This window comes from Polyodon spathula, chromosome 5 (genome assembly GCF_017654505.1).
Source record: "Polyodon spathula isolate WHYD16114869_AA chromosome 5, ASM1765450v1, whole genome shotgun sequence".
Taxonomy (NCBI): Eukaryota; Metazoa; Chordata; class Actinopteri; order Acipenseriformes; family Polyodontidae; genus Polyodon; species Polyodon spathula.
Window position 1 is genome coordinate 18,787,095 of NC_054538.1, and position 15,297 is coordinate 18,802,391.

A 15,297-nucleotide genomic window follows, 5' to 3' on the forward strand; every position below is an offset into this window, starting at 1 on the left:
CACATACAGTATACAGTAACATCAATTTGTGATAAGTTAATCCTAGCTGAGCCATTAGCAGACCAAGGTATTGCAGTAGTCCTGTTACAAAATGGTACTGCAATAGACTACCAGAGTGTATTTGTTCATACCATTGCATTACCAATGGTATGTCAATACATTTTCCACCAGCTGTCCTTTAGTTCAGAATGACAGAGCCCTTCTATTACTGTTGCAGTGTGCTGCTGCATTGTTACTGACCATCATTTGGTGAGGCACACACCTGACTGGACTGTGATATTCTACGTGCCCGGTTATGCAAGCCCATGGCATCCCCTTCTCTTGTCCTCTCAATGCTCCACCCCCAGGCAAGCATTGTTTTCAAAGACTCCTTAATAGGCCATCGGTACACCTCCTTCTCCTGAAAAGGTGAATGGGGTATAGATGTAAAAACTAGTGAGCTGACAGAAACTGAATGTATGTACATCTTTCCTACACAGATATCCCATTAAGTACTAGATAGGACATGAATATGCAAACACCTTTGGCATGATGTATGATTCGGATGATTGAGCATGATTGGTTGTCCAGTTACTGGGAGACTTTATGGCAAAGAAATAGGACAGAGGGGGAAATAAAATATAAGTGTAGCTGACTTGTATCTAAAACATAAAACAGTAAGTTATGATTGATTGTAGTATTATTTTAATTACTCAATTATTGGCCTAGGTAAATCATACATAAGTTAAAGTTTGTTTTACTGTCTAACAAACACACAAACTATTGAAATGAGGGAATAAGTGAAGGGGCCTCATATAGTAGAGTACAATTTACTGTCACCATGGCCTAAACTAGGAATGCATATTTCTTCACCACAGCACTCAGAGAATAATAATAATAATAATAATAATAATAATAATAATAATAATAATAATAATAATTTTATATAGCGCCTTTCATAGTGGAACACCATTACAAAGCTCTTTACAGAGGTAGGCTGTGAACTGTGCATTATATGCAGAGTTACTTACAATAGGACATTGATTTAACATCTCATCCGCAGGATGGAGCCCAAGGAGGTTAAGTGACTTGCTCAGGGGTCACACAGTAAGTCAGTCAGTGGCAGGGGTGGGATTTGAACAAGTGACCTTCTGGTTACAAGCCCTAGACCACACTGCCTTCTCAAGGCAGAAAGTAAAACACTACAGCTGGTCATATTCAGTATTTCAAGGGATAGCTATGGTTCTCCTTACCTTCTCCACAAGTAGTTTGTATGGTTTCAGTAGAGGGTGGACCTTGGTAGTCTCACAAAGGGGCTCTCCATAAACCCAACCATTCACAAACTAAGATACAAGAACGACCATCTGTCATCAGTATTATGCAAACAGTAACAGTTAGATATATATCATAGTGAACTATACAACTGAAGAGTAGCTCCTGAACTCAAGGGAAAGCACACTAATAAAATATAAGTGTAGCTGACTTGTATTTAAAACATAAAACTGTAAGTTATGATTAATTGTATTAAAACATAAATTGTAACACGCTGTTGTTAGGCCAGACCTTACCTTGTCCATTGACCACTTTTCATGCGAATGTTCTGCATATTTGTTAATGAAGTAATCCAGTTTTTCCGGAACATTTACGCTAAAAAAAAAAAAATCATGTTAATTATTTTATTTGCACATTGTCGGATGTTGTATTTATGCTCTTGAGAGCCTTTATTGTAAATCAGCAGAAATAAACAAAACTGCATCATCATCAAAAAAAAAATTTTTGATACCAGTATTTATTTATCTTGTAATACATTTTTTAAATGTCAGATGTTATGATGCTGTTTATGAGTTAATGAAAAAATATCAGCCATTTGAGATCCAAAAAAAATGTTGCAAATAGCTGTACACTGATTCCATAGTATACCAGCACAAAGTAAATCATACTTTAAGGTATCAGCAGGTTGTGGGTTGAAGTTTCCCTCAGCGTCCATCGAGGACTGATTCTCCATCATGGCCACGTAGTTTGACTCCATGTAATCTGGAGGCAGTGCCCCGGCCACAGCGCTCAGGCAGGGGAGAGCCAGCTTAAACAGCTCCTGCTCATACCTCTGCAGAAGAGAGAGACAGTGGACTCCTGTGGAACTACGCAGACATGGTGGCACAGTCACACTCGCAGACAGGCGTGGTTTTAGTACACAAAACACAGAAATAAAACAATGACTTCTAATTTTTAGAAAGCATTGTTTTCACAATATTAATTCCGGCCCAATGTGTCATGCAAAGTGGTTAAAAAAAAAAAAATAAATTTAAATTAAAAAGGAAAAAAAAAAAAAAAAAGAGTTAAATATGCAACTTTTCATATCAGTAAGCTAGCAGCAGTTTAATTGCTGTGTCCATTAAATTTGCTAACTGAAATGAAGCATGAGTTAGGTTAGCAGTGTTTTTTTTTTTTTGCAATATGTTAGTAACATACAGCGCATATCCCACACAGCTCCATACATGTAAAAATGAAAGTGTGACAAGCATACATATGCCTCCGATATGTAGGTGTAGCAAGGGACATGCATCCCACTGGGGGGATACAATAGGCTTCAATGTACTGACTTGTTTTTTTTTATTTATTTTTTTATTAAAAGCTCTCCACACATTCAATAAACGGACAGTATTGTTTTTGGGAAGAATCTTGTTTTTGTTGTGTACATGGTAACTAGCAAAGTTGTAATAAATTACATGGCGTTTACTTACTGCATTTAGCTCAATGTCTAAGGATACACTAAGTCTAATTGCAAGAGGTTCCTCAAGATAGGAAGACCAGCAAAACAAAAATACTATTCTTCACATTCTTCACAAATCCAATCCAAAGTGAGATGAACTGTTTTACTGCTATTTCACCTTGTTTTTTTTTTTTTTTTTTTTTTTTTTTAATGAAACAGTTATAAGGAAATATGGGATGCTCCCTAGAAACACAGTGGATTGTATTCAATATGTCCACATTACAAGAGTAGAAGATGTGTCCAAGTGTTTATGTGTTGTGAGTGTGTGTGTGTGTGTGTGTGTGTGTGTGTGTGTGTGTGTGTGTGTGTGTGTGTGTATGTGTGTGTGTGTGTGTGTGTGTATGTCCCTGTCCATGTCGGTGATCAAGCATATCTGTGTGCTTACTATCTACACCATGCATACCGTTCTAAAAGGCATCCTCATATACTGTTTAGTAGAAAATGCCATTTCCTACCATTGTAAAAAAAAACACAAAAGACAATTGACAAACAGGGGGGAAAAAAAAAACATTCAAACCTTAAATACATGTCTTACAGGCAGAGGACAACAGCACAAAAAACATTTAAAATAATATAACATTCCATCAACAACAGAGCAATAATTACAAACAACGGGTATGAGAATGTTTAACACGTTTCAGATGAGGAAATTCTTGCCAAAAATTACCACCTTGTTAGCAGGTTTATAAATGGCCTCTGAGACCAGTAGAGCCAACATGTTACATCAGTAACTCATTTAAAAAGGCCTGCTGCAACAAATCCCTTAAGTTGAGGGAACAAAAAGACATTTTTTCATGAACAATGTCTTGAAACTTGGTTCCAAGAGACAAGGAGACCTAATTTGAGGCAATTTAGCTGTATCAAACTTCAAGTCTCCACTGGTGTGCCATATAGTGGCCTGAAATCTAATTTCCCGAAACCAAGTTCCAAGCCACAGAGTGGCTTTGTGTTCCCTCACCTTTACAACCAACATACATCAGTTGCCTAAACTCAATTACATTTGTTTTACTATTACTCAATGTCTGAAACAGGTTTTACAAAATATTGGTTAAACTATCAGTAATAAACAAATACATATTCACTATATTTGTAAAGAACCACAACTAATTACCATAAATGGTAATCCAGAAATATACAACAGTAACAACCACGCAAGCAAACACCTTTATATTTGTATACTGTATTATGGATTACAGTATAGTGTCAGCAATAGTTATTTAGTTATTTCACATAAAAATCACCTTCTGGGACAGGGCATCAAATATTCCCCAGAACAACTTTCTGGACAGGTGAAGTTCTTCCTCGGAGGCCACTCCAAAGTTCCCCCATCCTCCAGACAGGCAGTAATACTTCCAGCATCTCTCGTAATGGTTAGTCAGCAACTGGTACGGAGATGACATTTCAATCAGAGCAACTTGTTTTTAAGCGGGAACCAGTGAAATAAATAACATCATTTCATTTTTTTAATTTGTTGTTATTTACTGTACTACCGAAAGTACTTTCTTTGCTAGTTTTATATTATATATCTGCTACAAAATATGGTTTAAAATGTGTACATTTTACAATTTGAATATGGCAAAAGCCTTTAAGAAAAATTCCTAATTAGGCATTGCATAAATTAGACTGCATATGCAAATTGAAGATACTAAGTAATAAGAAATCTATATGGTGCTATATTTTACTGTTAAAATATTATGTACATGGATGAAAAATGTGTTGGTAGAAAAAAAGGGAGACAGTTTATAAGGAAAGGGTGCTGGTCTCCAGTACTGTACAATCAACACAACTGCAATTCCTACAAGACATGTGTTGAGACTGTGCTGGCATGCAGGGTTCTCAGTACTTCTTGGAGGGTAGTGCGCTGGGATATGACATATTTGGACAGTTCTATCAGTATGTAAATACTGTACACATACTTATCTGATGCTTACCTTAAGGGGCATTTTTGTGTGTTCATTCAAAAGAGGAACATCAAAAACCAACCTCCTGAGAAGATGCTGCATCATAGATGGTCTCAACTGGCTGCAAAACAAATATAAATATAGGTCTTCAATATTGTAAAAAATAGGTACTATTCAAGTACATCAAAACTTGATCTTTAAAAACTGTATCTCTGTGTAATTTAGTAATTATAAATAACATCTGCGACTCTAAATGTTACATAGGAGTTCAATAATGTAATGCATCATTCTACTCATTAAAACATTGCAACTATTTGAATTATTGGTCAACTTCCCTTCACAGTCAGTACGTATGTGCAATTCCCAAACATTGACTTCTAAGGGTGTTACATTGGCAAACTGAGTCAAATGTACATCTCATAAATTTGTTTTTTCAACACAACTTTTTCGTCAAGTCTTACCCACAGGTAGCCAGGAGGCACTCTTCAATGGCGTCTCTCTGGGCTTTGGTGAGGCAGCAGCCCTTGGAGAGCCTGTACACAGTGTGCAATAAGGAATCGATGAGGGAAGCGAAGGTCTCAGTGCCGGCAAACAGTGGGGCACACTTAGTGAGCAAAGGCAATACTGCTGTGCACAGGTACCGGTTCAAAGCCAGTGCCATGTCTGTAGCACTCAGGGCAGCCTGGAATAAATAGCATACAAAAAAACATTAAAGTAAATTTCAGAATGGAGAAGCAACAGAATTTTCAAACTAGTAGATGAGTAGATAAGTTGAGCTACATCTTCCTTACATTCCTTCCATATTTTTTTATATCCTATTACGTGTGCGCTGTACGATTCTATCCTATCGTTATGCCCATTCAAAGATTACTTCTGAAAAGACTCATCAAGGCTGATTATGTGAAGGTGGGTGGGGAAGTAAATTAGCGTTGCACAGACACAATGCTTTAAATACAGACTTGAGTAGTCTTTTCAGAAGCAATTTTGCTTGAATTTTGGTAATCAAAGCAGTAATAATATTGAGCATATTAAACAGGTAAGACATTGGATATTAGGCAAGACATTGGATATTTAGTTTAAATATTAGCCCCCGTTATTTCTGACAGCATGAGCTCAGTCTTACTGTATCTAAGGAGGCAGCTGCACGGAGGTCAGGGAGAAAGCCGACTTCCAAAAGATGCAGAAGGAAGTTCTGATCTTCAATTCCGTACACTCGGTCCAGGAACAGGACCATGGCTGCCTTATGATCAGGGCAAAAGCCAGCCGACATGTCAGGCTCCACCACTGTACCATCTAGAAAGAAAGACACAGAACTTGCTGTTTGTGGGAATACATCAACATTATACTGTATTTTTGTAAATTAATTCATTATAAGTGCTATATGTTTGAAATTTGCATCTAAACTAATATGTTCCCCAGTGATATAAGCTAAAGGTATGTGATCGCTGCAACCCCACAATACAGGGCAGAACAGGGTGTACAAATCTTTTTTCTTTTTTTTTTTTTTACTTAAAACAACTTTATTGAATCACTGTTCATTATCATTTTTTTCATAAAATAACTGTTGTCATTCTCAAGAAAGTAAGTGTTCCTGCTTCTGTGAATATGACTCAGAACAGTAATTATTCCAGCTGAGATACCTGCAGACTGTTTCGAACACTGGTAAGGATATACTGTACATAGGACAGATGTTTACCTTTAGCTAGTGTTGGCATTGGAAACGGAATGCTGATGACTCCCTCAAGATCTTCAATAGGAATCAGGGATCGGAGAATGGCTCGTATCCTTATGGCCTCACCCTTTCCAGCATGGATAAGCTAGACACCGACAAGCAATTACAAAATATAATTCATAACACCTGTGATATAATGTATTACATATTACACTGTTTGGATTTGTTTGCTCTCACTCTTTGTCCTAATATATCTGGATAATTTAAATAACTGAATTATACTGGTGACGGCAGGCTTATGATAGCAAATATTATTTTCCCTTCCAAAATAAGTATAGCAGTTAAATGCAGTATAATGCAATATTTGGTCTAATTTACTAGTGTAAGTACTCTCAGTATTTAATTATTGGTTCGTGAACTCCTCATACAAGCAGAAATAACCCTAGAAAATCTCTGACCCAACTTACATGCATTTCAGGAGCACAGCGGCCAAGGAGGTCAATTAGGGCAGCATAGAAGGTCATGATGGCATTCCCTGTATGTATAGTATCATCTTCTTCATCCAACATGTCACTATCACAATTTAAATTGAAATGTTTAAGGCAAGTACAATCCCTGGTTTTCTACTGTAAGAATTTCAAGTATCACACAAATACATTAGCACTTCCATATTTGCTATTTAGCAAAAAGGTTTAAAGTAGAATTTTCCAAACTGATTATTCATTAGTTACCATTATATTGTACTATAACATGAATTGTATAATAACTATCACTATAAAATGCTTGAAATTTGGTAAAATGAATTTGTTTTATTCAGTGTTAAAAGACATGGTATTGGGTGAAATAGTGAAAGACAGTTTATATTTGAGGCTTTAAACTTTAAACAGTAACTTTCTATGTGATCCTCTGATAAAGCCTCTGGGGAAACCACATTTATTTTAACAAACACTCAATGCATTGCACTACTAGGCACTACTGTGCGCGTTGTTGGGGTTCAGGGATTTCACCCACAGGGTTCTGCTGGATCCAGAGGTCGGAGAGGGTCCATCTCTGGCAGGGTCTTCTGAGATCTTAATGGCTTCCTCCATGGCAGCCAGAAGACCATTCCCACCTTCTCCACGCAAAGCTGGTCCAAAACACTCCGGCCGACGGATCAACAGCCTCACAACTACATTCGCATTCTCTTCAACGCTCTCTCCTGAAAGAACCAACGGTTAGCCCAGCCAGAGTCTTCATTTCTAGTCCTCGTGTATCTAGCATTGGTACATGTTATTCAGCAAGGAAATCAAGTCATTATAACAAGTACATTCATCCTGGGATATACAAGCTTTTGTTCTCAAATATAATGATGGACTGATACAAAATGTATCAAACGGCAGCAAAGTAAATAGAGTATAGCTTAACTGGGATACTGATAATCGAGAAGTCTGCTTAAATGGGATATAACTCTTGGAGACGGCTCTTCCCAGTGCTATTTATGTTGTTTAATTGGGACGTCACTTTGTTTAAGACAAGTGGTGTAGCACAGCGCTGAGAGTGCAGCGAGTAAGTGATTACGCTGTGACTTGCATAAATTGCATACACCACACTGAACTCTTAAAGGAGCCGGAGTCTCCTGTGGTTTCTCATGGTTGCTGTTGCAAAGAAAGTTGGCAGGTCAACATCGCACGTGATAAGATGTGATTTAATTATTTTTTATTTCATGTAGAAATAATAAAAACAGCAATTCATTTTCTTTAGGAATAAAAAAATAATAATTATGATTCATATTTAAAATTATGTATTTAGCATGTAATCATAATGTGATGTGATGTCATTCTTTTTCTTTTCATTAAGAATCCAAAAAGTGTGACTAAGGTTGTCTGAACTGCCTCTTGTTTAACTGAGACAGCTGCTTGTTCTGGATGTTTTTCCTTCTCCCAAGGCATCCTGATAAAGCAGCACTGACTGAATATTTGACCAAAAAAATAAACGCATTAATCTACTGTACATAAAAGAATGCAGTTAATTACCATTGCAGAACACAGCAAATCTGAGAAAATCTAGGTACCGCTCCCCCTCCACAGGATTCCAGCCAATATCTGGGTATCCTTTAGAAACCAGCATGGAGCAGCTTTGCAAACCACATCCAGCCAAGTACTGCACAACCTGCAAGAACACGAGGGATATTCGTGAGAAGTTACAACACAACATATACTATGTTGTGCCATTGTCAAAACTTAAATATATTGTCAACTATAGATTTTTTAAATAAAAAATGTGTATACTTCATCTACCTCTACGAAGTGTTTTTCCACTACAAAAAACTAATAAAATAGTGTATACTGAAAGGAAAACACAAAGAGAAATGACTCACTTTCTCTAGGTCAGGCTCCCTTAAGGCTAAGGCAAGTTCATTATTGTCCATCACCGAAGCAGCAGCAACATCCAGAGGAGTCGAGCCTCGCATTGAAGGAGATGCTTTCGAGAATAGACAATAAAACAATAGAAATGAAGGATGCGAACCATCCAAGGTAATTCATAAAAGGTCATTCTTCACTGCAAACACACTAATACTGTAAAGTGATGGTCCCACTGCCCTCCAGTACTGTACTCCATGTCTAAAGTGTTACGGTTGATTATTTCTAAATTTAACAAATTTTTACTGTTACTGGATTCTGTTTTTATGCAGGCACGAGACGCACCTAAAGATCCTACAAAAAAACAATCATTCAACTCACCTAGTCCAACACTGCTATTTTCCAACAAATAACTAAGGTGATCGAACATAGCCTTCTGGTTTTGCCTACTGATGCGGCAGAAATAGCACAAGAAACGACAGCAGTTGGCCACCATCTTAGGAAAGGTGATTTCCTATACAGCAGCAAAGCAAAAAAAAAAAAAAAAAACACAGTTTTTGCTTATCGTCACACCACCACAAAAGCAGTACCAAATTTGCTATCGTTGAAATATTGTAAAAAAAAATAAAAATACAACACCAATTTATGATACTCTACTTACTTTTGATTCCCCTCCTCCAAGGACATTTACCATGACCTCCATCACTGTCTCATGCATCCCCAAGGCTCTCATAAGGTTGGGGTGTTGGTAGAACACTTTATTGTTCATAATATCTCTGTTGAAGAACATTTGCACAAGATAAATATCACATATTGTATTTATGGTCCTTGCAGTTAGTACAAGTGAATGACAGACATCTAGTGCTATATATAAAATATATAAAAACAGCATGTGTGCTAAATCACCTACTGTGCTAGTTACTGTAATAGCAAAATCCATTTGGACATAATCTTTATGGTCTCATTAAGACAACAGACCCCAGGGTAATGTTACCTTCATCCAAGATGTGCATGTGGATTTGAGCATTAGCAGTAGTGAGAATAAATGCTGTTTACTTACCCAAGGCCATGGATCATTAGTTTCTCCTCCTCCTTCCCCATGCGTACGCTGAGCAACGAGCGGATTTGTCCCAGGGAAGCCAGTAGATTTATTGTGTCCTCCACAGAGACAGAGTTGATGGTGTAAGTCTTGGGCAACGCCCGCACCTGTCCTCCTACACCATCGTACTGCCTGTGCAAGAGCACAAACATGGCTCTGACCAGCTCTGGGTCTTCTATAACTGACTCCTGGGCCCACCGTACCATGGTCTCTGATATTAACTGCTGCAAAGTGCCTATTAAAATACAGCAAATAAACCATCATGTCCACAGTAAATTACAGTATATTTTTCTAGTCATCAAAAATCAAATTGAGGAACCACTTACCTTCTGTAATATATACATAACTGAATATTTGGTTTTTTTATTGTGTTTTTATCATTCTCCAGCAATTTTGTGGTGATGGTTCTGAAAATGTCAGCACTGTTCAAAAATGTTTCTGTGTTCTGTGTTTATGTGTTGAGTTTCTTACCCAAAAAGTAGATATTTAAGATAAGATGTACACTTACTTGGCTTCTTTACTTTTTTTTTCTTTGGCAAGTCAGACATTTTGTTTTTCAGGTAGGCCACTTTCTCTACCAGGTACAAGAGGCGACCTCTTATGGTGAAATCACAGTCTCCTTCATTAGCTTTATCATCATCGAGTTCAATACCTGAAAAACAAACAATAAATACATTGGGGGCATCCTAGGGGGCATAGAATAAGAGGAACAGTATTTTGAAATAGTTAAATGGATGTGTGTGGTATGTAACTTTTTTTGAAGTGAAAATGGTTAATTTTTACAAATGCAAATTTGTAAGAAACACATTTGTAGAGGGCAGGAGAAACTACTTACCACAATGAGTCATTAGGTCTTCATGGAAGTCGAGCAGCAGCTCACGAATATCTTCAGGGCATGGGCAGTCTTGCTTTTCATCTTTGAAATTCAGCAGCATGTTTATCTGGGTGAAAAAAGTAGCACTAATACAGAATATCATGATAATGTGCATTCGCAAATAATCCCGTGGATAATAACCCGTTTTGACAGCATACACACATTTTCAAATAAGTCTATAAAGTCAGTTATAAGTTATAACAGTCGCTGAAGTAAACAACCAAATATTTAAACATCCATACAAGGAATGATTTAAACAGCATGTGTGCTGCAAGCTTGTGCACGTAATTGAGAACGTAATCAATGCTGACCTGTTCCTGAGGAGGAGAGCGGAATTCTTTAGTTTTTCTGGCAGTCAGCGCTGCAGACATGTTTAAAGCCTGCATCACTTCATTGTAGCGGAAACGCTGGTTATCCTGGAGGCTGGCTACAAAGTCATCTGAAAATGCCACAACAGCCTCAATGCGATGGCGCACCTGGCAGTCACACAGATATTGTAGCAAATGGCACATCTGCAGGTACAGAGACAGGATAGACAATAGTGAAATAACAGGGAAATAATATCTCCATTACAAAGTGGCACTGTGTTATATATCTAGGATATTATCCACTGCTCCAGGTTTACAAAAAATTTACAAAGAAAGATAATCATTATATATTTTTACTGACCAACAATATAAATCTGTGTGGTTTTGCATTTATTATATTTAACCCCTAGATCCTGGGTTTAAATGCCGTGCCACCCACTGTAAAAACGGATATAACGCAGACCTTTTGGAAACTGTGACTTTGTTGGATTATCATAGGTGAATCATTTATATCATTCAATCAATCAGCATTTGAAGGGAAATTAACTAGTATGAGATAGTTAGAGTAAGGCTCTTGCAAACAAATGACTGCAACTTAAAAGGGTGGAAAATTAGTTACCTGGAGTTTTACTGGCTCCGGAAGCTTCATCTGCAGCAAACCTTCTTTGGGGACTTTCTCAGACTTGAGTTCCTCTTCTCCTCCCAGGCCTTCTATCCTCAGCACTCCTTTGATCCCATCAGACTCTGGATCCTCAACCTCCTCCTGGCTTGTCTCCTCAGAGAAGACGCTGGGCTCAATGAGCTGTAGGATGTTCTTTAGGTCCCCATTGTGGAAGACACCCATTATGAGCAAAGTGTAAAACAGCTTAATAAGGGGCACAAAGAGAAATTCGGTGCTGCCCCCCACAGGGTCCCGCACGTGAAGGCTGCCTTCCTGTACAGCCTCTGTCAGCATTTCAATGGTTTTAGTCTTTAGTATCTCCAGGGGGAACTCGGGGCTGTATTGGAAGTAATCCCCGCTAACACTCACAAAACTGGGCGAGAAGAAGTGCATCCTGGGTCTGAGAGAGGTACTGAGACCTATACCTGGAAGCCCATGTTTTTTTTTCTCATCTGGGAACAGGGTGATGCTTTTGGTTTCCTCCGTCATGGGGACAATGTATTCATTGTTCATCATGAGGCGGGCTGTAGCATAAGTGCTGAGGTGGATGTCAATGAGTAGGTCATAGTAGCCTGTCCTGAGCAAGCCTGGCATATACTTGTTTTCAATGGCATACAGGAGCTGAGCCTCGTCCAAGTGGCTGCACAGGGCGTGGGCCACCCTGTTGTTTCCCAGTGCGCAGACAGCTGAGTGCAGGCGAAGTGTGTGGTAGTGGAATTTTAGCAGGTCCTCTTGTTCTGTGAGCTCCAGGATATCAACAGACCTGGACATTTTGAAAAGAAAATGCAAATAAAAAGTTGGCCTCACACAGAAAAACAGGTCTTAGCAGTTACAAACAAATGTATACAGCATATATAAGGTTAGAGGCTTAATCAGTGTACTTGACTTATTTCTTATAGTTTTACCTTATAATTCTGTTAGTATTTTGAAGTTATGAGCAATGTTTACACTTCAGTTCTGATGCACAGCAACATTTCCAAATTGCATTTCCAATAGTGTTGGATACTCACAAACTTTCATGGGCACATGGGTTCCTTCGTTAGGTGATTTGCAATTAAAAAGTTGGTAACATCTTAAAAAGGGAAAGTGAAACTGGATGCCAGCTCCCCTCACATGCTCACCTGTTTTCCTCTGGAATGTGCAGACACATGAACTGGAGTGCCTCTGAGCACTGCACCAGCCAGCCATGCCGCTCGCTGACCCTGGAGGTCTCCACCTTGAGGAAGTGGTTTGGTACCCGACTCCAGAGAACAGGGGTCAGAAACTGCACATGCAACCGGGGTGGGCACTGCGGAGTGGGGTTTTTACGCTCACTTTTAAAAAGGCCCGCTGAGAGAGGCATTACATTCTGGGGGGGTGGAAGAAAATTTGAATGACATTAAAGAAAGAAGTATGTTCAGTTGAATGCATTAAACCTCTATCTGGTTAATTCAGACAAACAAAAAATTAGCATGTTGTTCTTAATATTATTGTTGTGCAATACGCTGTATACCTCCATGGCAAATAATGCTTTGTTTCTAGCCAATTCACCTTTCGTCTGAAAGTCCAGTGATAACAGATCCCATCTTATATTTACATCAGTGCAGAATTAATAAAAATGTACAATCTCTGTACAGAAAAACAGATGAAAGAAGGTAGGAAAACACTGTCTACAGTGTGTAGAATCATTAAATCAAGCGACTTTCAGTCAGGTAGTAACCGTTAATTGAGCAAACAGTTGGTCAATGTATCTTGCATTTCAAACTAAGTGGTGTATCTTTGTCAACGCTGAGACCATCTCAAGAGTGCAGCTATTGACATAGCCACATGACATATTCCTGTAAGACTACATTACTCTTACCTTTATCCTTCCAAGTTCAAACTGAAAAACATTGGGACTGGTTGCCTGAGCAAACACTGCAGGGAATAGCTTGGTGCTAGGCTCCACCTAAACACAAAGGGAAAGCTCAACTTCTTAACTGTGTTTTAAATTAAAATATCCTAGGATAACAAACAAGGCATACATGCTGTACTGTACTGCATTGTACTGTACTGTAGTGTTCCTGACCCAGAGGGTCACCTTCAAGACAGGCACACATGAACTGGAAAGGAGTCACTTCATTAACATTTTTAAGGGCTTTAAAAATATATCAATAAATCAATGGAACATGAGTTTAAAAGTTGGTTGGTTGAAAGCAGAAATAAATATATACAATATATGAGAGCATTCAGGCTTGTTGCACAAGTAGTTTTTAATGAAATAGTTTGAAAAAAGGAATGCAAACTAATATACATATATACACACACACACACACACACACACACACACACAAACAAACAAACACACACACAACAACTATAAAAATGTTTGGTGTGGGTCTGTTTTATTCAAGACAGCAGAACAACAGAGATTCCGAGTTACCTGATAGTAAAGACTCATCTCTTTGCCATTGGCAGTGAATGTCAGTAAGCCAGCGGAAGTATCCACCAAGCAGCCTATTTCCAACCCATTATTATTGCGGCCTTGTCCTGGACTGGTGCTCTCTCCTGCCCACACCATGTAGCAGTTGCTGCGCTTGATACTGCATTTAAGAAGTATATTAAGCAGTCAATGGATGCCACACAGTAAGCAAAGGGGTGCAATAACCAGATCTCAACTGCCAAATAGACGTTCCATGAAACAATTTAATACAGTGGCAAAGCAAGTGTGAAGTGGAAATGAACACAGCACAGGGGGACTCCAATATCTGTGGACCAAAAGCCTGTAGAGTGGTGCAGCTATAGTATATAACTTGTTGACTTCTAGGAAGGTTCTTTCTAGTCCACCAACAGATAAAATGGGAGATACAAATGTGGCAGTTTAGTTCTGCAGGTGCAACGTGAACAAATGAAAAGTTTAACCAGTAAGGGTAGCAATGAAGTTCATTAATGACAGGTAGCAACAATGCTTTTGTACAAATGTAAATCATTTACTGAAAGTCTGAATTTCTTTTACCATTACACACTCATGTGAAAAAAAGATCAACATTAACAGTTCTAAATATAGCAAACCTTTCATGGACCTTCCCCTTTTCATCCCCCAGCGTGACAGTCACTGTCTGAATCTTCTCCAGTTCAAAGGCTTGGTCGTACTGGTGAAAATCAGAGGTAACCCATCCAACCCAGACATTCGTAGGCTCCTGACCTGGGAAGATTCTCACAGAATAATAGTACTAAGAGAAAGAAACAGAAAGAGGTAAAGAGAGGCCAAATAAGAAACTTTTCAGTTTGTATAAATTATATTCTGTATGTTAATTAAGTACCTGTATAAAATACTGTTTAAAATACTAAACAGAGAAAATCAGCCAGGCACCATGCATTGTACAACCAAGGGATTTACACACAGTAAAGAGCACACTAATAAAACCAAGGGAAATTGCACCCTATTGTAAAATAAAAGCATATAACATGCTTCAGTATCTGGATCAATTCTAAATGGAAATGTTTGCCTTGAAATGATAGTAAATACTGTTCTAAAAGTTTGAACTGTTTTACATGTAATATTATTTGAATCACCCAGCACCTTACCGTTGACGTTTGCATTAGGTATTCATAGTCATCTCTGTCACCTGCAAGTACATCTTCAGAGAGACGTGCTGAAGAGTGATTTGTGCTGTAGTCTGGCTTTGTTCTTTTCAACATGAACCTGTAACATAGAAACGGTGGTAACTGCACT

At 38.3% G+C, this 15,297-nt stretch overlaps 1 protein-coding gene across 1 annotated transcript in view; it reads right to left on the bottom strand.

The window, feature by feature from the left end:
- LOC121315498 (ryanodine receptor 2-like) overlaps window positions 1-15,297 on the bottom strand; it is a 247,360-nt gene that overhangs the window by 66,732 nt on the left and 165,331 nt on the right. Inside the window, exons 31-55 of the mRNA XM_041249629.1 lie at window positions 15,150-15,267; window positions 14,634-14,794; window positions 14,005-14,164; window positions 13,444-13,530; window positions 12,725-12,951; window positions 11,562-12,366; window positions 10,946-11,146; window positions 10,596-10,701; window positions 10,269-10,412; window positions 9,722-9,995; window positions 9,323-9,437; window positions 9,043-9,175; window positions 8,679-8,782; window positions 8,335-8,470; window positions 7,334-7,520; window positions 6,790-6,895; window positions 6,347-6,467; window positions 5,774-5,943; window positions 5,112-5,332; window positions 4,681-4,771; window positions 3,991-4,131; window positions 1,920-2,083; window positions 1,548-1,626; window positions 1,233-1,322; window positions 263-400 (exon numbers count right to left, since the gene is read on the bottom strand). Coding sequence (XP_041105563.1) covers window positions 263-400; window positions 1,233-1,322; window positions 1,548-1,626; window positions 1,920-2,083; window positions 3,991-4,131; window positions 4,681-4,771; window positions 5,112-5,332; window positions 5,774-5,943; window positions 6,347-6,467; window positions 6,790-6,895; window positions 7,334-7,520; window positions 8,335-8,470; window positions 8,679-8,782; window positions 9,043-9,175; window positions 9,323-9,437; window positions 9,722-9,995; window positions 10,269-10,412; window positions 10,596-10,701; window positions 10,946-11,146; window positions 11,562-12,366; window positions 12,725-12,951; window positions 13,444-13,530; window positions 14,005-14,164; window positions 14,634-14,794; window positions 15,150-15,267 — 4,279 coding nt within the window. The remainder of the gene's footprint in view (window positions 1-262; window positions 401-1,232; window positions 1,323-1,547; window positions 1,627-1,919; window positions 2,084-3,990; window positions 4,132-4,680; window positions 4,772-5,111; window positions 5,333-5,773; window positions 5,944-6,346; window positions 6,468-6,789; window positions 6,896-7,333; window positions 7,521-8,334; window positions 8,471-8,678; window positions 8,783-9,042; window positions 9,176-9,322; window positions 9,438-9,721; window positions 9,996-10,268; window positions 10,413-10,595; window positions 10,702-10,945; window positions 11,147-11,561; window positions 12,367-12,724; window positions 12,952-13,443; window positions 13,531-14,004; window positions 14,165-14,633; window positions 14,795-15,149; window positions 15,268-15,297) is intronic.